We start from the raw sequence: 21,433 nt of genomic DNA, 5'->3' as shown, positions 1-21,433 counted from the left end.
TTTCCGGGGCGAGAAACAACAATAGCGTGTATTGCAAAAAATAGAATTCCTATTATTGTAAATAAATTATTTGTACACAAATACAGTGCATGCATGAACTACAACTCTTTCGTGGCTGTTTAACTTAACTTTCATTGTTACCAAATCTCATTTTAAGATACCGAGCAACTGCTAAACCCAAGGACTGGACCGTCTTATTCTGTGCAAAGCTGCCCCGGACTTTGGAAACTGTAGTTTAAGTTGGACTTCATCTGCCCCCTGGTGGTTATGAGATTACTCGTACCTTCGTTGATTTCCCGGCATGCCAAATTGATACAGTACTACAAGATGGCGCAGGCTATATTTGAAGCGTTAGAAGGTAATTTATAAACTATTTACACCAGATGTTCCCCTTTGTTTCAATAGCGGAAACGCCGTTTTTGAAACGTCTTTGCTCCTTTTGTGCAACCCCTGTGTTTCCAGGCTACCAGACAGCGTCCCTGCGTGGCAGACCTGGCGGAAAAGTGCGCAAAGTACAGTTTTGCAGTATCTTTGATATGGCAACGAAAAGAAAGACGCTTTCGCTGGAAAAACTATATCAGCATGCAGCTTTGTGTGGGTTTTAACGAATGTGGGATTCCGGTGCGCTGGTTTCGTTCATGTGGGTGTGATAATTCTTGGTATCCGTGTAGGAGAAGGGGGGGTATGTGATGCTGGAACAACAGCCGCTGGAGAGGGATTGTGAAAATGGCAGGAAGGAGACAGGCATGTTGTTGGAAAAGCTGCTGCAGATCGATGCAGCATCCCCTTAGAAAAAACACGCTAGGGATTCCGTGTGGAGATAGCCGTTTTAAAGCCAGACCATGGGTCCAGTGACGTGTGGGCACTTTCCCTTCTGGCTTATTATGCGACAGGGAAGAAATTTGATTGCCGTTTTTCCTCGTCTCCCAGGTGTTACTGGAACTTCACAAGCTCAACATATGCCACCCAAGGACATTTTTGCGGAGACTAATTTAAATCGGTTAGAATTGCATTTCGAGTTATTAAGAAAATATTGTTTTGCCTGTTTCTTTCATTCAAACACATTAACTTTTGCCATAATATTTTCTGAAGGCTTTAATATTTATTGAAATGTTTTTCAAGACATCTTGATATTCATCTCCCCCAAGGATAACATCAGAGAGTTGGTTAAACCATGGCACAGTGTGATATTAGAGCCCACCTGGAGCACATGCTACACTTTACGATACCATATAAAATGACGGAACAGATACTTAAATAATATACAAGACAAAAACATTTAAGGGACAGCAAGCTTGTAAAATGTAAATCTGTGTCCTGCTCCTTGAAGGCTACTGCTCTTTTCTCAGTTATATTCCAAACTTCTTCCACAGGCATGGACAACCAGACAGTCCTGGCCGTTCAGTCACTATTGGATGGGCAGGGGGGGGTCCCAGATCACACCAGTCAGAGTGTCTCTGGCACTGCCGCCATACAGTCAATGGGTGAGTGCAGCGTTGGGGTGCCCTGGCCCAGAGCACTGGGCAGTGTTCATAAGAGCTCCTTACCAGCTGGAAGTGTGCCTTTCAGGGCTGGCTAAAGTTTTGCAAAGGAACAGGTAAAGGTTTATTCCATGTTGAAAGGAAAAGAAGTGACAACATTTTGGCTGTGGAGCCTTCTTCAGGTAACTATTTTATATGGGAAACATCATTTCTTAAGTTAAAGGAAAAGTAACTGACAATTGAGTTTGCATTTATCAAGGATGTGACATACTTGTTGTTTGGCTCTGGGCTTTCTGATCGTTACAGTTGCCTGATAAAATTGTCAATCCTTTGACAGAAGAGATTTTGTAACATCTGCTTGCGTTTCTGCTTGAATCGCCCAAAGTCCGAGTGCTGTGTTCACACTAAATGAAATGAGAAACAGAGGCTTGAGGACCCAGCTCCTGGGAGTCAGCACTAGGCCGTTCTTTGCCCTGGTGCCAGCCTAGGCCTGACGCGTTTGTCTGTGTGCCAGCAGATGACGAGGACGTGTTTCTGTGCGGGAAGTGCAAGAAGCAGTTCAACTCGCTGCCCGCTTTCATGACGCACAAGCGTGAGCAGTGCCAGGCCAGCACCCCCTCCTTGGCCACTGTGTCGCTGGCGTCCAGCAACTCCTACACCCCCGTCCCCTCCATCAGCTCTGTGCCACAGACCCCCGCCAGCAGACAGGTAGGGGAGGCAGAGTTCCCTTCTCGTTCACAAACCCGGTCCCGTTCAAACGTTCTCTCTGTCATCAGAGGAAGAACACCATGAATATTCAGCAGCAGGTGTTTGAGATACTCAAGGCTTTGGCTGCAGGAAACCCAGAAAAGTTTCCTTTTATGACACTATTGACGTCAGTGCACTAAGCACAACAACACCCTTAATCTCTAGAAACAGGACTTGTAACTTACATTGCTTTAGGCTATGGACCACATGTTTTTAAACACTGATACATGAGAGATTTTAGGCTAGAAAAGTCAACAGTCATCTTGATAATGAGGGACAGATCTCATGTGAGCACATTATACCATAGCACTTTCACAGGCTTATCTTATAGGAGTGCTTCTCAACTGTTTTACATATAAATGTATTTTTCTTTCTACAGCAGCAGTAAAAAGAAATAATAAACCCAAAATGAGTAAAAGTTATCTCAAAGACAATAACAACCTTTATTTAATATAAGAAGTTCAAGTTGGTAGCTATAATTAGCATGCTTAGGCTGCAAAAGAACAGGTAAGGGTTAATTCCATGCTGAAAGGTAAGGAATCTTCACCCGAGGAAGGCTCCACAGCAGAAACAGTTTCTTTCCTTACCTTTCTGCATGGAATGGACCTTTACCTGTTCCTTTATTTAATATGGTGCATTTCATGATGCTTCATCTCAAGGCACTTTACAGTAGAGAGGCATGCACAAATTAAAAGAGTGAATTAAACAGAATTAAATGCTAGAGTATAAAACAGGGTTTGAAAGTGCTTACCGATTTGCAAGTTCAACTCATTTGAACACAGAAAGTGCTATTATTCTAAAACAGTGCAACATATAAGCACAGAAATACCCAGAAATAAAAGGTGACATTCTGTACTTTTGCTTCATATAACTGGAGTTATCCAACAAAAATAGCAATTTTAACTTCAGGAGCCCAATACTTATGGAGGACACTGTATGTGAAATGCTTTGAAGATGAAAAAAAGATGCCTTCTCAACTCTGAGCACAGCCGTTGCTGTGGTAGTGGTAAATGTTACTCTAGGTGACATTCAGTCTATTGCTTGAGTTGCATCATATTGTATTGTTGTCTGCTGGGATATGCCATTTATAGACTGCAGTGTATTCTAGTGCTTTTAGTAAATACTTATGTTGCTCTTATTCTCTTATTTCTGTGTCAGTATTTTGAGTTTGATTTTCATGTTCCCTATATGTCACAGCATACTGTTCTTCTCTGTAGTAAAATATCTCAGGTGGGTAGCTGCGTCAGCATGCGTAGGCTGCAAAGGAACAAGTAATAGAGACCCACAGTCTCTCACACCTCTCCCTCCCCATGCCACCATAACAGCTAAATGAACAAGTAATAGGTTTATTCCATGCTGAAAAAAAGAAGAGAGAAAACACACCTGAAGAAGGCTCCACGGACGAAACGTTGTGTTTTCTCTCTTTTTTTTTCAGCATGGAATAAACCTATTACTTGTTCCTATAGTAAAATATGTTGCTTTGTGTTCCCATTTCAGGTAGGAGTTGTTTAATATAATGTAGATTTAAACATGTTGCCTGTTCATTTAGCTGTTATGGTGGCATGGGGAGGGAGTGGTGTGAGAGACTGTGGGTCAGTCTGTCCTGGGGATTTCTTTATCAAAGAAACATTCTGGACTCTGGTTAGACAGGGGTTTGTGGGATCAGATCCAGCTTGGATAAAAGATAAATATGGGGCGCTTGTGTGTGTTTCAGGAGACCAGCAGTTGAGGATGAAAGGGTACAGTTCTTACCTTTGGTGTTGCAGTAAAGAGCACATTCTGAGCTGTTGTAACTTAGGTCTATTCCTCCTCAGGAGTCTTAACCCAGGGCAGTTAGTTTTCTTAAATATTGTAGAAAGGTGCTGTCTTTCAAATGAGACGTAAAACCGAGGTCCTCTCCATGGTCATTAAAAAATCCCAAGGTGTTTCTCGAAAAGAGTAATGGTCTTCGGTGTTCTGGTCAAATTTCCCCCTGGCCTTTACCAGTCATGGCCTCCTAATAATCCCCATTTCTGAACTGGCTTCATCATTCTGTTGTCCTCCCCACTGAGAGCTGGTGTGGTGAGCATACTGGTGCACTCTGGCTGCTGTCACATCATCCAGGTGGGGCTGCACACTGGTGGTGGTGAAGTGGGGACCCTATTACCTGTAAAGCACTCAGAGTGGAGTGTCCAGAAAAGCGCTGTATACAGTGCCTTGCGAAAGTATTCAGCCCCCTTGAACTTTTCAACCTTTTGCCACATTTCAGGCTTCAAACATAAAGATATAAATTTTTTATTTTATGTGAAGAATCACCAACAAGTGGGACACAATTGTGAAGTGGAACGAAATCTATTGGATTTTTGAAACTTTTTTAACTAATAAAAAAATGAAAAGTGGGGCGTGCAAAATTATTCGGCCCCCTTGCGTTAATACTTTGTAGAGCCACCTTTTGCTGCGATTACAGCTGCAAGTCGCTTGGGGTATGTCTCTATCAGTTTTGCACATCGAGAGACTGAAATTCTTGCCCATTCTTCCTTGCAAAACAGCTCGAGCTCAGTGAGGTTGGATGGAGAGCGTTTGTGAACAGCAGTTTTCAGCTCTTTCCACAGATTCTCGATTGGATTCAGGTCTGGACTTTGACTTGGCCATTCAAACACCTGGATACGTTTATTTGTGAACCATTCCTTTGTAGATTTTGCTGTATGTTTGGGATCATTGTCTTGTTGGAAGATAAATCTCCGTCCCAGTTTCAGGTCTTTTGCAGACTCCAACAGGTTTTCATCCAGAATGGTCCTGTATTTGGCTGCATCCATCTTCCCCTCAATTTTAACCATCTTCCCTGTCCCTGCTGAAGAAAAGCAGGCCCAAACCATGATGCTGCCACCACCATGTTTGACAGTGGGGATGGTGTGTTGAGGGTGATGAGCTGTGTTGCTTTTACGCCAAACATATCGTTTTGCATTGTGGCCAAAAAGTTCGATTTTGGTTTCATCTGACCAGAGCACCTTCTTCCACATGTTTGGGGTGTCTCCCAGGTGGCTTGTGGCAAACTTTAGACGAGACTTTTTATGGATATCTTTGAGAAATGGCTTTCTTCTTGCCACTCTTCCATAAAGGCCAGATTTGTGCAGTGTAAGACTGATTGTTGTCCTATGGACAGACTCTCCCACCTCAGCTGTAGTTCTCTGCAGTTCATCCAGAGTGATCATGGGCCTCTTGGCTGCATCTCTGATCAGTCTTCTCCTTGTCTGAGCTGAAAGTTTAGAGGGACGGCCAGGTCTTGGTAGATTTGCAGTGGTCTGATACTCATTCCATTTCAAGATGATCGCTTGCACAGTGCTCCTTGGGATGTTTGAAGCTTGGGAAATCTTTTTGTATCCAAATCCTGCTTTAAACTTCTCCACAACAGTATTACGGACCTGCCTGGTGTGTTCCTTGGTCTTCATGATGCTCTCTGCGCTTTCAACAGAACCTTGAGACTATCACAGAGCAGGTGCATTTATACAGAGACTTGATTACACACAGGTCGATTCTATTTATCACCATCAGTCATTTAGGACAACATTGGATCATTCAGAGATCCTCGCTGAACTTCTGGAGTGAGTTTGCTGTACTGAAAGTAAAGGGGCCAAATAATTTTGCACGCCCCACTTTTCATTTTTTTATTAGTTAAAAAAGTTTCAAAAATCCAATAGATTTTGTTCCACTTCACAATTGTGTCCCACTTGTTGGTGATTCTTCACATAAAATAAAAAATTTATATCTTTATGTTTGAAGCCTGAAATGTGGCAAAAGGTTGAAAAGTTCAAGGGGGCCGAATACTTTCGCAAGGCACTGTAAGTGTAAGGAATTATAATCATTTTCCAGAGGTGGTGAGCACAAATTCTAAAAAGCTAGTAAGAGCTTTGAATAGTCAGTAATGAACCACTGAGATCCAGTCAGTGATACACCATTAACTCTCCGTTATGTTGCAAATTACTGCCTTGTTACAGGTCAGCACTCACTTAAGATATGTTCTGGTACTAATCAACTACTGTATGTGGATTAATAATCTATGTGTAAATGGCATACACCCCAGTTTTCTAACCAGTTTTCTATTAGCTTTAAGAAACATTTATACAAACTATATTTCTGTTTCTGCACTTTTATCTATTCTATTATCTTTCTGCACTGGAAAGCATTTTCACTTTGTGTTTTTGCCTGCTGCAGGTGTCCACCTACATCACCGTTCCCCAGTCCCCACTCACTCACACCCTTGTCCAGGGGAACGTGCTGGTCAGCGACGACGTCCTGATGTCAGCCATCTCTTCCTTCACCTCCATGGACCAGCCCATGAGCGCCATGCAGCCGCCCATCCAGGTGAGCCTGCAGAACCGTGCAGCCGCAAGGCACAGGATAGAAACAAGACACAAAACATCCTTCTGATAATGAAGACCATATGTATGGGCAAGCCATGCGTGATCTGTAATGATTTGCCTTGCAGAAGAATTCAGCTTCGCTTTATTGCAAGATGCTTGTTTGAGGATACCATCTCTTCTACTTATAAAGGAATTCAGAAAGAAAACGTTTAAAATTGTAAATGAGACACTCGCAATCAAATATTTCTCTGTCTTATTATGAACTGTGAAACATACAAAAATAAAAAGACAGGATCAGTTTAGGTAGAATCTTATTGGAACTGTTCTGGATTTGTGCAAAACTGTGTAGCGTTTGCATGTTCTCTTTGGATGAGTAGTTGTGCTCTGGTTTCCTCCCACCTCCCATAGACATTTGGGATCAATACCTTATGATCGATCCATGCAGGCTGTACATGTACCTTGTGCCCTGTGCTTCCAGTGTGGCTCAGGGTTGCCTGACCAGGAATAAGAAGCATCTTGATAATGGATGGATTAATACTATATTTTTCTATCATACTCCTGGTAATTATTAGTAGTATACTGATCTAGGCATCTCATAACACAGATGTAAAATCTTTATCCACAGGTTGATCGGAGTATGTCTGGGTCTTGTTTTTGCAGAGCAATTTGAGCATGCATACAGGTGCGTCGTATCTCCAGCATCCCCCGCCCCCTCCTCATCCGCACCCGCATCCACATCCACATCCGCCACCACCCAGCCACCCGCAGCCCCTCTCCTCACAGGTGCAGGCCAATAACAGCAGCTCTGTGGTGCAAGTGTACAGCACATTGCCCCCTCTGGCAGGGAATGGAAGTGCAGAAGTTCAGACACTGGCCTTGCAGCAGTTCCAGCAGGTACTGATCCTCTCTCCTTGCTTACAAGACTCTGTTTACACCATACTATAGTATATCGCCTTTTTCCCCATGTTTTTGCCACCAACTTTTAGAGAGAAGCAGAAATGTGACAATACATGGGGTTCCTGTTTACAGGCCCCATTAAGGACATTAAAACAGGTACATTAAGCAAATCAATGTTAATTTTAAAATAATTTTTACTTGTAGCTTCATGTACACACAAGGTGAAAGCAACACAGCAAATGGATTTAAATTCGACTTATATGTAAAGTACAATTCTACATTTAAGTTACATGAAATAGAGTGCATGTGTTAATTAGGGAATTCTAATACTGTAGAGAGTAAAATGACTTATTTAAACTTCTTTATCAATGTAGTCTGCTTGTGCTTCTCGATGTGTCTTTGAACTGCTCTATTAGGGTGCTTTGCGTTCAGAGGACTAAATAAAATTACATCTCAAACAAAAACAGTTACAAAATAATACAGTAATAATGTTTTGCAATGATTTTACTAGATGTTTGCCTTTTTTACACATTAGACTCCCTTTTTAGGGTGATGTTTATGTCCTTTGGACTTAAAGTGGAGGAAGTTTTACATCCCACAGTCACAAAAAGTCAATGACAAAGTGGGGACCCCCTGTAACTGAATGTTATTCACCAGTTTGTAATCGAACCAGTAAGCCTTGTGTGGCCTTGGTCTGAGGTTTACTGGATGCTTGCCAGTTCTCTTGAGACACTGGGATCCCCCAGTTAATTCACAGGCAGCAATTCCCTCATGGGTGCTGTTGTAAGTGAGGACTTACTTATTCTCCTCTTCTGTAAACGTGAAGCAGTTCCTCTGAAAGCAGTAGTAGAATTTTGTCACCATTGTGCCAATATCAGTACAAGACTGTTACAGTGTGTCTATTCATACAGCAGGTCCTAACTTCAAAAAAAAAAAAAAGAGAATTTGACAGTTAGTTTGCTTATAAGTAAATAGTTTGGGGAACTTTTAACATGAAGTACCTGGCTTTAATTCCTGGTAAATGCTTACAGGTGTCCAGCCAGTGTGTGGAGAGCCAGGTGTTTACCACACCCCCGGTCTACAGTCCTGGAAAACAAGGATTGAAGACGAAGACCAGTAGCATCACCAACTCCCTGAACAACAGCAGCCCAGCGGAGCTAGGCAGCTTTGACCAAACCGCCAAGGCACGGCGGCCCAGAAACAGCATCGAAGGACCAGAAGGTAGAGTGACAAAACTTCTCAAATTTAAAATCATAGCTCCTGTTTAAAAATCCAGCAAACTGCATCATTTTATCAGCAGGGGAGAAATCTGACTGGGATAGAAAGAAGTGTTATAAAGGAAAGATGAGCATTTGGCCCACCTGTCGTATTGGGTTTCTACTAGAAAAGCATTCAGATACCCTTGTCCAGCCTTGCCTTAATATGTCCCAGAGTTTGAGTTCCACCTTAGCTGGGTAGTTCTGTCCCAAAACCAGATGGCTGACTTTTAGAATAAAGAAAGTGATTGCTAGTGTATTGCTGAACTTGCCTTAGGTGTACTTTATTAATACTTTTGAGAATTTTTGAGAATTTAGAAACCTTGAATTGAATCCTCTGGCATTCTCTTTAGTTTTAGGCTAAAGGAAATCTGTAATTGTTTTTTTTAGGCGGTCCCATGAAAGGCAAAGCCCAAAAGCTGAAATGTAATTTCTGTGAGAAGACTTTCACCAAGAACTTTGATCTGCAGCAACATATCCGCAGGTAATGGCCAGAAAAACAGTCAGTGATCAGGTATTCTGGTTCAGAAATAACGTGGTTTTAACAGAGGTGGGTTCCTGATAGTGACATTTTATTTATGTGGTTGATACTGTATATAAGGGCAGAATTGGGTTAATAGGGAAATAGAGAACTAATAGGAATAATATGAGTAAGCTATAAAAAGCCATAAAAGTATTCCAAGACATTAGCCAATATATTCAGCTACTTACAAAAGATAGTTTATGACTAAAATGGAGCCTATTGCTTGATATGATCTTGTTTCTCGCCACCTTCATCATTGCTGATCTTTTCCGTCCGTGTGATCTGGATAAAATTCCTGCATGAACGTTGTCTGTCAATCTTATCTTTGTACTCAAGTGCATGGGCCTGGTTTTCACTGAGGGCACATTACCCTTATAATTCATCCACCCTGGAGTGGGCAGATTGTCTGCTGTGAAAATAAAACTAGAGAAATAATTCTGTCCAGATAGAATGGGGGGACTGATGTGGTCTGTCTTTGATCAGCCACACAGGAGAGAAACCTTTCCAGTGTATCGTGTGTGGTCGTGCCTTCGCACAGAAGTCCAACGTCAAGAAGCACATGCAGACGCACAAAGTGTGGCCCACGGGCATGGGCACCACAGTGTCCCGTCTGCCCATCACCATCAAGGTGGTGCCAGTGAGCGCTGACGAGGGCACAGGGCAGGCTGGCGAGGAGGAGGAGCGCCACCCAGGTACTGACCAGCCACAGCTCTGCGCAAGGCACAGCCAACCGTTCTTCCAGCCTCTGATATGTTCCTCACATTCTTCTCTGCCAGAGTCACTTTGCTGGTCAAAATCACACTTGCAGGCTTCCGAGTGGGTCGGCCGTTGAAGGCTGTTGTTCCGAGATCAGGCTAAGCTTTATGATCCAGATGTTATGGGTTTCAGCCTGGGTGAGGTCAGTGGTGGCACACCAGGAGTTGGGGTGGGATCAATCAGGCAGGGTTCTCTCAGCTCTTGGAATAACAGCATCTCCTGTGACTTCCATGGTGCCTGCAGGCTTACAGTGATGGTTGATGTTAGGTGTGAGAAGCTCCAGTCCTCCTGTCAGTTCTGAGTCTTGTGTGACAGGTGGGCGGGTCCAAGGAGCTTTGTGCCCTTCTCATGTTGCCCGTGCAGCACTGTGAGCCAAGCCATCAAGAAAACAAAAGGCAATTCCAGATCGATGCCCAGTAATTCAAAGATACATAGTAGCATTACCTAACTTACCAAGAACACATATTGTATTGTTCCGTTTTTATTTCTAATAGAACAGGTATACAGGTATAAACAGGTGATATCATCAAAAGGCCATTCATCATGTCACATTTCTTACAGCTTTTTTCTCAAACAGTGCATCCAGGTCTACAATTCTCTTAAAAAGCACACTTATTTAGCACGACAGGGCAACATATCAAATCAAAATGTCATATCAACTGGTGTCTGTTGGATGTTGTAGGGGAGACAGAGGAGAGGGAAAGCGACCCTCATATGGAGACGGACGGCCAGTCCGGTAAAACCGGAAAGTTGCAGAGCAAGCAAATCGTGCTCATCGACAGCTCCTATCAGTGCCAGTTCTGCGCCAGCAAGTTCAGCACCTACTTCCAGCTGAAATCTCACATGACTCAGCACAAGAATGAACAGGTAAGTCAGCACTACAGGCCTGGGACTGATGTACTAAAGCAGCTACCTATAGATTAACGTAGTGCAATATCATAGTCTGGCTTTCAGAACAGTATATAGTTGTATCACTGTTTGCACCTAGTCTGTGCCACTTGTTATATACATTGCAAAGATCAATGAAACAGAAATGGTAGGATGATTATTTATTAAAGAAATAGAGGAATTAAATTTCTGAGATTTCACAGAACAGGTTTATAATATCATGATCGCTTAAACCCCACGTACCATTCAACTATTGCCCTTTTCCTAAAGAAATAATAATTTGATTTCATTTGAGGCCTAGGAGTTATTTCTAAGTCTCCGTCCAAGTTCTGTGAGTTTTTCTAAATTCTCCTTTCCCCCCCATAAACAAAAATGGCACAACGGGATCATCACTGTGGAAGGGGTATTTCTTGATGTCTGTGGCGTGTTTTTGAAATTGGGACAGTCTGAAACGTGTTCACAGGGTCAGCTCCTCTGCTGGTCAAGTGTGTCACTTCCTGAGGTCACTGCCTGCCTCTTCTGCAGGTGTACAAGTGTGTGGTGAAGTCCTGCTCTCTGACCTTCCAAAAGCTGGACCTCTTCTTGGAGCACATTCGCACACACCAGGAGCAGCTCACCTACCGCTGCCACCTGTGCAGCAAGGTCTTCCCTTCGCTGTTCGAGCTGGGTGTGCACCAGTACTCACACAACCTCTGCCAGCAGCAGAGCCCTCGCAAGGAGCCCAGCTTCTACAGGTCAGCTCGCCCGCGCCTGGGGTCTGCTGATCACAGCACTATATAACACCACAGCAGCAGTGGTCTACCTCTCATTGATTACTGGTAAATAATTTCTAGCCTTTGCTAGGGGACCTGGTGGCACTGCTTTCTATGGACGGCTTTTTAATTACATGATAAAAAGCAAGAACGGAATAAGTAAAGCAAATTAATTCCATGCCGAAAACTGGCAAAACACCTGAAGAAGGCTCAACAGGCGAAATGTAGTTTTTCTTCTTTATACTTTCCAGCATGGAATTAACCTTTACACCCTGCCTGTCCAGCCAGTGCACAGTGATGAAGCTCCCCCATTGGAAATGTAAGAAACAGCAAAATCCAGAGATCACAAGTGATCGTCTGGTCTTACATATGCATTGTTGAGGCTGCTTTAGTAGTTTTAATAATTTGGCTCCCTCCAAATTATGAAAATACCTGGATTATATCAGATATTTAATACATAGGAAGGTTTCCAAGGTATCTCCAAGCACGTGTTTTCTGATCTGTGAAGGAGTGATATGCTGAAATCATTCATTTGTAATTTATTACAGACATTTCCTTTTTTTCTTTGTAGAATAACGATGTTGTTTGCTAACTGTTTCACCTTTAGGTGCCCAAAGTGCCAGAGCAGGTACTCAACACAAGAAGCTCTGGAACAGCACCTCCAAACTGCATCCCACAATTTCCCATGTCCCCACTGCCAAAAGGTAAAACCAATTCCAGAGAAAGATGCCAGACATGTAAGGTTGCATGTAAGGTAACATTGTCAGCAGGTGTATTTGAATGACTGATGTTGTATTTGCATACAAAATACATTGTCTTTCTAGTGAAGCAGGAAATACAATGCTGATAAAAAGTATATAAACCCCTTAGGATTTCACATTGGAAACCTAAAATGTTATTAGATCTTAATGTAAGACCTATAATAGATCATATTAGCCTAATGAAACAAATAACATAACACATAAGATTTATTTATTCTCAAATGAGTGCAACATTCAGTATCCATGTGTAACAAAGTATGTGAACCTTTAGATTCTGTAACTGGAACCCCTTTGAGCAGCAGTGACTGCAACTATAAATGTTCTCTTTAACCACTGATCAGTCTTGACATCAGTTTAGAGAAATGTTCACCTATTACCCCTTCCAGAACACCATCAGCTCTAGGGCATCTGAGGGCTCTCTTGCATGGACTGCTCTCTTCAGATCCTGCCACAGCACTTCAGTGGGGTTTCGATCTGGACTTTGACTAGGCCTTTGTAACACAGAGTTTCTTCTGGCGCAGCCATTCTGCTGTAGATCTGATTGTATGTTTATAATCATTGTCTTTCTCCGTGACTGACTTTCAGTTTCAATGAGCCAACTTTCTAGCAAAGTGTCATTACCATAATTGTACCAGGGGTTGACACAGTTCTTCTCAGCTCTGTACATCTCTGTTCTTCAGCACAAATTTGCAGTGACTTCACGGTGCTTTGTTACACATGTGACCTAGGCTGAACTTTGACCTACAGCCTCTCGCAGGGGATAATCCATGTTTTTCTGTTGTGTGTCCCAGGTGTTCCCATGTGAGAGGTACTTTCGTCGACATCTTCCCACTCACGGCGTGGGGGGAAAGTTTAAGTGTCAGATCTGCAAGAAGTTCTTCAAGACGGAGCACTATCTTAAACTGCATGCCCGCATCCACTCAGGTGAGAACTGCACCTGCAGAACTGCAGAGACTCACTGGAGTACAGGTTTTATCGTGCAGAGCTTTGTGCTGTTACACAGTGTTTGCATAATAAGTAATGCGTTTTATTTCTATAACATCTGTCTTGTAATTTCCCCAAGGTACTTAACAAAAAAGATACCAGACAACAAAAGTTAAATGTCTGAATTTTCCAAACTCTAGCATCTCCAAAATAACCTAATTAAAAGCAGAAAACAGCTGTGATTTAAAAACGTCACATGCTTTCTAAGACTTGACTCCATCCAAAAGAGTTGTATCATTTGTGCTGGAGTTTTGTGTCTGTCTGATTTTAAGCCTGCTAAGTGCGAGCCCGAGCCGCAGGTTTGTCTGGTATTGGCCGGTATTGAGACCACAAAAGGAACCTTCTCTGTTTTCGGCTGGCAGGTGAGAAGCCCTACAAGTGTACTGTGTGTGATGCCACATTCAACCGCAAGGACAAAGTGAAGAGGCACATGCTCATCCATGAGCCCTTCAAGAAGTACAAGTGTCCCTTCAGGTGAGCCGGCGAGAAACCACGTGATAAACCCATAACTACTTTGCACCAGGAGGCATCAGATCTAGGCTTCTCCAGGTATTATTTACACGGCCTTCCCACTGGTGGGATCCAAGGTGTCAGTGAGAGCTGGGAGTTTCACAGCTTGTTGCACAGGGGCTGCATTCTAGTGGTTTGTTTTTTGGGGGGCCTAAGGTTGAAACCTAGAAATGGCCCAGGGTACTTTTTACCCCAAGGAAGTTACCACTGGGAGGTAGGTGGGGGTATTTTGTATGGGGTGAGAGAAATATTTGGTTCTTGTTTTCTTGTTGTGTCTTGTCTAAGATAAGATTTTATTGTCCCCTGAGGGATTTTTTTTATGGACACCCAGCCCTCCTGTACATTTAAATATGTTAACAAAAAAAAGAAGAAAGAAACAACATTGCACATTATTCTATTACAAAAAATACTAAAAACATTGCACATCACTCTGTTGCACATGTACGGTATAACACATGTTATTGTACACAATAACAACATGTTTTTTTTAAAGAAGGTGAGATAAGATTAATTAGTCAAATAAAATAGCGTATATCAGGGGGCCAGCTCCAACACTGCTTTGTGCTTTTCTGGCTCATAAGCACGTCCATGGTACCATAGACTGGAACTGCTTGAGGCTCCAGGGTGGCTTGTGATGGTGTCGCAAGTGATAAAATTAGTATGGCATCATACTAGTATGTGTGCTGCCAGATTGAGTGTCGTAATGTAAGTACTTTGCAGGTTTCTGGATGGAAAAATCATAGGAGAATCTAACCTTTCTGCTATTTTATTTATGCACATTCTTTAAGTTTAAAGCTGGCGTGGAATGCTGTAAGAGTGTTCTCTTGATGACAGCTGATGTGACGCTTAACGGATACTCCTGTCTAGTTAATTGCTTTGCATCACTGCCTTTGTATATCAGCTACACATGGTGGATCCCTCAAGCTTGGCACCCCTAGCCCTGTCATGGTGGAGCAACTTTTGAAACCATTAGACCAGTGGTTTTCAACCTGTGGGCCACGGCAACAAATGATTGTTGTAATTGTAAAAGAGTCGTAAATATATAACATAATAATATAATAATATATAAACATAATACAAGTCCATCTTATAGCAAAGGCTAGAAAGCCTAATACAATTGGGGAGAATTTATTTTTGCCTGCTGGAAAAGAGATGGTTGGTGTCATGTTAGGAGAGAGGGCCCGCAAGCTGCTAAATCTAATATCACTTTCAGACAATACTGTTGTTGAATTAATGAGATGGCACATAATGTAACTCAGCAGCTGTTGTAAAAAGTGCGAGAGAAACGATTTTACGTGCTGCAACTGGACAAACCTACAGATATTGCAAACCTTTCCAATCTCCTTGCGTATGTTAGATATGAACATAATGGAGAAGTACATGAAGACTTTCTCTTCTGTAAGCCTTTACCTACACACTCAGCCTCCATAGCCATTTCTGATGTTTTGAATGCGTTTATTGTGTCAAATGGGACAGAATGATCGAAGTGTGTGGGAGAGCACTGATGGAGCCCGAGCAATGACGGGGTAACACAGTGGGGTTGTTACACGTGTGAAAGCTATTGCACCGCTTGTGACATCTGTACACTGCAGTTTACATAGGGACGTTGGCTGCCAAAAAAATGTAAGCAGATCTTAAGAGTGTTTTGGATGAGGCACTTAAAATAGTCAACTTCATAAAGAGCAGACCTGTACAGTCACACTTATTCTGAGTGCTATGTGAAGAAATGGGTAGTGATCATATTAAGCTTCTTTTGCACACTGAGGTACTATGGCTTTCTCAGGGCAAGGTGCTTACTTGGCTTTTTGAGTTGTGTGATGATAAAATAATTTTTTTATCCGACTCAAAATTTGAGCTCTCAAAACATTTCAATGGTTTTGAGTGGCTCTCTAAATTGGCTTATCTTGCGGACATTTTCAGTCACTTAAATGGACTCAGCCTTGGTCTTCAAGGTAAATCAGTGACGATTTTTCACGTCCAAAGTAAAATAGAAGCCACAATAAAGAAACTGGAAATGCGGGCCAAACATGTCGACCCGTCAAACTATGACGCGTTTGAGAATTTGTCAGATTTTCTAACAAAAGACCAAATGCAGCTACCAGCCTCTGTCATAAAGTTAATTACAGAGGTCCTGCAAAGTTTGAGGACCCAACTGCGGGGTTTTCACACAAATCCTTAATCAATTTTTGGCTTTGTGTTACTTCGGAGTATCCTGATCTTTTGGACAGAGCAGTGATATTTTGATGATGTTTCTGACAACATATCTTTGTGATACTGGAATTTCTGCGCTGGTGGCACTAAAGACCAAATACAGGAGTAAGCTTAATGTTGAGCCAGACCTCCGCTTGCAACTTTCTTCTCTGCAGCCCGACATCCAACATTTGGTATCTGTCAGACATCACCAGCCCTCTCACTAAGTGAGCCAGAAAGAAGGAGCGCAAGTTTACTGCCAGGCTAGTTGTAGGCTATTGAGTGACTGTGCGTTTATGCGTCCATTGTAAAATCTACATGTTGTATATAAAGTAATGGATGGGGAGTTAACATCTACCTATAATTGTTCTGATAGTTATTGTGCATATTTTTGTTTCTCAACGTCTTCATAAGTTCATTGGCACAGAAGGCTGCCCCGCACTTGTCTAAAAATATTCAGTTCGTTTTGATTCCACCCATTCAGTTTTGTTTTGGACAAGGCTAACATTAATTGCATAATATGTCATAATAAAGAAAGAGCTGTACTAGTGCCTTAGTTTTTACAATATATATATTTTTTATTTATTTGATTTATTTTTTTGTGAGGTGCTGACTGAACTCCTTCTGTAATCAATAAAAGGTCTTTGTAAAGCCGTGTTTGCAGGTTGTATGTGTGTATTTTCTCTGATTATCGGTGTCAGTTAGGCTAATGGTGAGATACGGAGCTAGTCTGTTTCAAAACGGTGAGGATGTCCTGGTCCTTTTATGGGCCGCGGAAGTTTTTATGGTCAGTCATGTGGGCCGTAAGCTGTAATAGGTTGGGAGCCTCTGTATTAGACATTCTTTAGAAATGCTGTTGAGCGTCTGAATTGTTTTTCCTCCATATCATAATGTATAGTGAGAAGTCAAAGGCCTATATTTTATTGACCAAACACTAGCTTTTTAAATAAAGAATACATTTTCTCACCTTTGTGAAATGCTTCGCCTTGCAGGACCCATGCTGGTTGCGCAAAAGAGTTTAACAGGCCGGACAAGCTGAAGGCACACATATTGTCCCACTCTGGTAAGTGAAGATTTAGTGAGGAATGTGCTTCACAGGCTTGAAAAGGGTTTGAACAGAGACAGGGATTCTGCCTGCAGGGCATAGAAGAGAGAACAAGTTTCCGAAGAAAGCTCAGTAGGACAACCTGATCTATGTTCAGCACTTCACACAGAAAGTCGATGACAAAGGGGCCTTGAGGCTGCCTGAATCACGCAGTCCATGACTTGCAATCTCAGAACAGGCTGTCTGGTTCTTCTCTTTATTCTTTCTTACATCTCCATTCTGCAGTATGTGCCTATGGCATCTACTGGAGGGTGAAGCCATCTATATACACAACACACAATCTGCAGGACTATCGGGCAAAACAAAGAGACTGGCTTCCTCTGTGTGTTAGACTTATTGTGTTTTGTGTGCATTATTGTGTATATGTGCTTGGTTTGAGGTTTGAATGTTACAGGTTAAGACCTTTGAGTATAATAGAGTGGCTGTCAAAAATATTCACCCCTCTGGGACATTTTCACATTTTATTGTTACAATATTACAATTAATTTAATCTGGGTTTTTTGTCATTGATCAACAAAAACACTCTTAAAGTGAAAAACAAACTTCTACATTTCCTCTTAAAATATAAATAGAAATCAGAAATATTCACATCACTCGAGTCAGTATTTGTTAAAGGCATAAATTACAGCTATGAATATTCTTGGATAAGTCTGTACCAACTCTGGATATCTGTTTTTCTTTGCAAAGTTTCTCAAGGGTCCTCAAGAAGAATGGGTACTGTTGGTTTACAGCTATTTTAAACTTCTGCCACAGATTCTCACTTGGATTGATGCTTTGGCTGGGCCATTCCAGCACATTGACTTGAGGTTTTGGCTGAATGTTTTGGGTCATTGTCCTGCTGGAAGATGAATCTTCTCCCAAGTCCAGGTCTCTTGCAGACTGCACCAGGTTGTCCTCCAGTACTGTAATTCTGTACTTTGCTGCATATCTTCACGTCTTTCTGGCCTGTACACAGCAAAGTATCCCCATAGCACCACCACTCTTCACAGTAAGGATGGTGTTCTCAAGATGGTACTTGCACCAAACATAGTGTGAATGTTCTGAACATAATGTTCAGGCCAAAAGGTCATCAGAAGACTGTAAATCCTTTAGGGTTGTCATAGATTTCTTGGTGGTCTCCCTGACTAGGGCCCTTTTGACCCAGATACTTAATGTTTGCGGACACCCTGTTCTGCACAGATTCAAATATGCTCTCCAACATATGTTCTCCATTTCTTTATAATGGACATTACTGTGCTTTGGGGGATATTGAGTGTTTTTTAATTTTCTTATTCCCTTCCTCTGATGGTGCTTTTCGATAAAATTCTATTTCAGTTTTGCTTTGAATGTTCCTTTGTCTTCAGGATGTAGTTTCTGAGTTTGTGTTGAGTTGTTGTACTAATTGGCTGTGGGACCTCCCAAGGATGTATATATTTAACAGAACTCACATGAAGCTCCTCCATTGTACACGGTTGGACTCTGACAAATAATGTGACTTCTTAAAGTCACATAAATCACAAAAATTAAAGACAAGTACTTTCAGCAGAGCTATTAAGGTGTGTCATAGCAAAGTGTGTAAATATCTTTAGCTTTATAGCTTTATATTTCTAGCTAATTTAGAAGGATCTGTAGAATTTTGTTTTCACTTTAACATTATAGAAGGTTTTGTGTCAATCATTGTCAAAAAAATCACAGATACATTATGATTCCATATTGTAGCACAATGAAATATGAAAGGGGTCAAAGGGGGTGAATACTTTTGATAGCCATTGTATTTAAGACGATACGAACGTGGTTTTGGAAACTCCTAATCCTTCACCGTCTAAGGGTTTGAAAAGGTGCATTATAAATAAAAGTTATTGACTTAAATTTTCTTCGTAGAATGTAAGAGAAAGTCATAAGAAACTTGTAGGTATTCCCTTCTGTTCTGAGTTGTTTTCTTCTTCTGAATTAAAAATAATTCAAATTCACAAGGAAGGTAAGAACAAGTTGGCAGTATATAATAGGTCCATCTATCCAGAATGACACATTTGGTAACAACAGGAAGATCATTCTTCTCCTGTGGGGGAGAAACAGTATTTAGCAAGTGAAGCCTGTTGTCATTTGGGTATTCATAAAGTTTGAATATTACTGCTTAAACATTGTAAAGACTAGAGTGCAAAACGTTACCTTCTTCTTACATCCCGATCAGGGATGGACATAAAGCATTTGAAATTGGATCTTGATTCCAGTACCTCTTATTGCTCCACTTGTATTAAAGCTTTTGATCCCGGATTTTTTGTAATACTTATAAGAATCCCGGCCGACTCCAGGAAGATGGCACTGTGATGGGTTTGTTTTCTGGTGTTTCAGGAATCAAGCCCTACAAGTGCCAGTACTGTCAGAAGGCTTTCAGCCGGCGGGCTCACATGTTGGAGCACCAGCGGTCGCACACGGACAACTATCGCTTCCGCTGCCCCACCTGCAGCAAGGGCTTCACCAGGCACAAGTACTACAGGGACCACAAGTGCCCGCAGGCCGGCGGGGCTGCAGGGGACGGCGTGGACAGCAAGGGGGGCCCCAAGAAGAAGCCGCCACGCTCCAGGAAGGCTGGGGGCAATGCCAAGGGCAGCGGGGAGGCTGGACTTCCCGGATCGGAGGGCGGGCACGACAGGAAGGGGACAGTTGGCCACACGGAGGAGGGGGAAGGGAGGCTACAGGCACCGCGGTCTGTGCTGTCCATCGTTGGGGGGGAGAAGGGAGGCGGAGGAGCGGGGCAGGGGGAGGATGAGGAGGAGGAGTCTGGAATTGTCGCAGGCGAGAATTCGGAAGCCATGCAGAGCACTACAGACCTGACCCAGCTCCAGGCTGGTGCTGACGCCACACTGCTGACAGTGCCCGTGTTCATAGAGACGGTGGACTGAATTTGTGGACACTGCCGATCACCGATGGGGCAGCACTGGTCTGTGGGTTCCACTGGAGAACAAGAGATCATAACTCTGGCTTAGTGCTCCAGCGGAGAGCTGGAAAGGAGATTGGGATCCTTGCTGGACTAAACAATCAACCTGTTACGTTCCAAAGGACCAAAGTATACCCAAAAGTATGTGTATGCTTCATAAGAAATGGTTGCATCAGGGCTCAGGTTACAAATACAGATCAGAGTATCAGTTAGTCCAAAAGGGCATTTGGTACTTAAAGATTTTCCAGGGTGTTTTATATTAAAACGTTATGGCTTGGCCAAATTTACAGGTATACTTTTTGTACATAAGAAATAGAGCATTCATCAAAAGCAGTATAATACTGCAGTTAAAATGCCATACACATTATTTATAAGATACCAGTTTTTTTAAATGTTTTTACACTTTTAATTTTGCCATCTGATAATTTCATTTCTCAAAATAAAGGGTTGTTGCTGCTAAGAGATGCAGAGCTGCCGTTGAAAAAAAAGATTAACTGCAATTTTCAAAGTTTTCACTTTGTGACAATAAGAATCATTTTCTCAACAAAGCATAAATGGTAGAAATTGCTAGTGCTTGTTAAGCAAAATGGATCGAACAAGAAACATGTTGGCATGTTCTTTTGGAGTTGAAAGACTTGATTGAGGAAGAATGCACTTCAGTTTCTTTTTTGGTCAAAAATTAAAATCACATTGAAGATTGCCTTCATACATTTATTTGTACTTTTATTAATAATACCTTGTTAGCTTTTACTCAATCAGGCAACCACTGTGATTGCAAGACATGCTAAGTATCTAAACATTTTACATAAACTGTATTTCTGAAAAAGACAGCTCTGTTCTGAGTTTTTTGTCACCAGTTTTTTTTAAACATTTCTGCAAATAATATTTTCCTTCTCTCAATTAAACCAAGAGAGTGTTTATTGCAAGTGTGATATTTTACTGCATAAATGCAAGTTTCTGAATCCTCCATGGTTTTACTAGAAAATTTAAAAACTGCATTTTATATTTTATAACGTTATAAAATTACATCTGCTATTTCTAATGTAATGAAAATGTAATCCATTTTGTTTTGTTTTTTTTTAATCAGAAAAGGGAGGAATTAAGAAACTTAATCAAGTTCTTCTGAAATAGTTGTATTGGGAGGACTTGTTAGTTGCTAAGACCTAGAAGCGATGGAATCTCATTTGATTTCTCACTGGGCACCATTTCTGTCATTTCCTTTTCCTCTGGCTTTCGCAGAGGAAAGGTTACCTCGGGCTCAGGACAGAAGAGGAATTCATACAAGAAGCCAGCAGCCACTGCTCATCATCGGTCCAACCCAGCACA

The 21,433-nt window shown here is 41.9% G+C and overlaps 1 protein-coding gene and 1 long non-coding RNA gene across 4 annotated transcripts; one reads left to right on the top strand and one right to left on the bottom strand.

The window, feature by feature from the left end:
- The first annotated feature begins 254 nt into the window (after window positions 1-254).
- znf341 (zinc finger protein 341) lies at window positions 255-20,935 on the top strand. 3 transcript variants are annotated; one of them, XM_088608383.1, is made up of 15 exons: window positions 307-358; window positions 1,374-1,484; window positions 1,996-2,189; window positions 6,420-6,569; window positions 7,229-7,462; window positions 8,497-8,686; window positions 9,112-9,205; window positions 9,728-9,936; window positions 10,683-10,867; window positions 11,414-11,622; window positions 12,248-12,344; window positions 13,193-13,325; window positions 13,748-13,859; window positions 17,078-17,148; window positions 19,522-20,935. In XM_088608383.1, the coding sequence occupies exons 1-15, from the start codon at window positions 328-330 to the stop codon at window positions 20,070-20,072; spliced, it is 2,571 nt and encodes an 856-aa protein (XP_088464509.1). In that variant the 5' UTR covers window positions 307-327; the 3' UTR covers window positions 20,073-20,935. The 3 variants fall into 3 exon arrangements, with proteins under 3 accessions (XP_088464511.1, XP_088464509.1, XP_088464510.1); XM_088608384.1 differs by having other exon boundaries at window positions 308-358; window positions 1,999-2,189; XM_088608385.1 differs by lacking the exon at window positions 1,996-2,189 and having other exon boundaries at window positions 255-358.
- LOC148648006 (uncharacterized) lies at window positions 9,277-19,524 on the bottom strand. The gene is made up of 3 exons (XR_015926821.1): window positions 18,961-19,524; window positions 17,053-17,219; window positions 9,277-10,365 (listed from the first exon to the last, which is right to left on the bottom strand). It is a non-coding gene; the product is annotated as an uncharacterized LOC148648006 (long non-coding RNA).
- Window positions 20,936-21,433: the final 498 nt, after the last annotated feature.

The sequence above is a fragment of the Lepisosteus platostomus genome, chromosome 15 (assembly GCF_059453375.1).
Source record: "Lepisosteus platostomus isolate fLepPlt1 chromosome 15, fLepPlt1.hap1, whole genome shotgun sequence".
Lineage (NCBI taxonomy): Eukaryota > Metazoa > Chordata > Actinopteri > Semionotiformes > Lepisosteidae > Lepisosteus > Lepisosteus platostomus.
The sequence above is the reverse complement of the archived record's forward strand: the minus strand, read 5'-3'. Positions and strand labels throughout refer to the sequence as shown.

Coding starts and splice junctions, on each gene's coding strand:
- znf341 (XM_088608383.1), top strand. CDS start 328: ATGGCGCAGGCTATATTTGAAGCGTTAGAAG. Junction 7,463..8,496: donor CCTTGCAGCAGTTCCAGCAG/GTACTGATCCTC, acceptor AAATGCTTACAG/GTGTCCAGCCAGTGTGTGGA. Junction 10,868..11,413: donor CTCAGCACAAGAATGAACAG/GTAAGTCAGCAC, acceptor CCTCTTCTGCAG/GTGTACAAGTGTGTGGTGAA.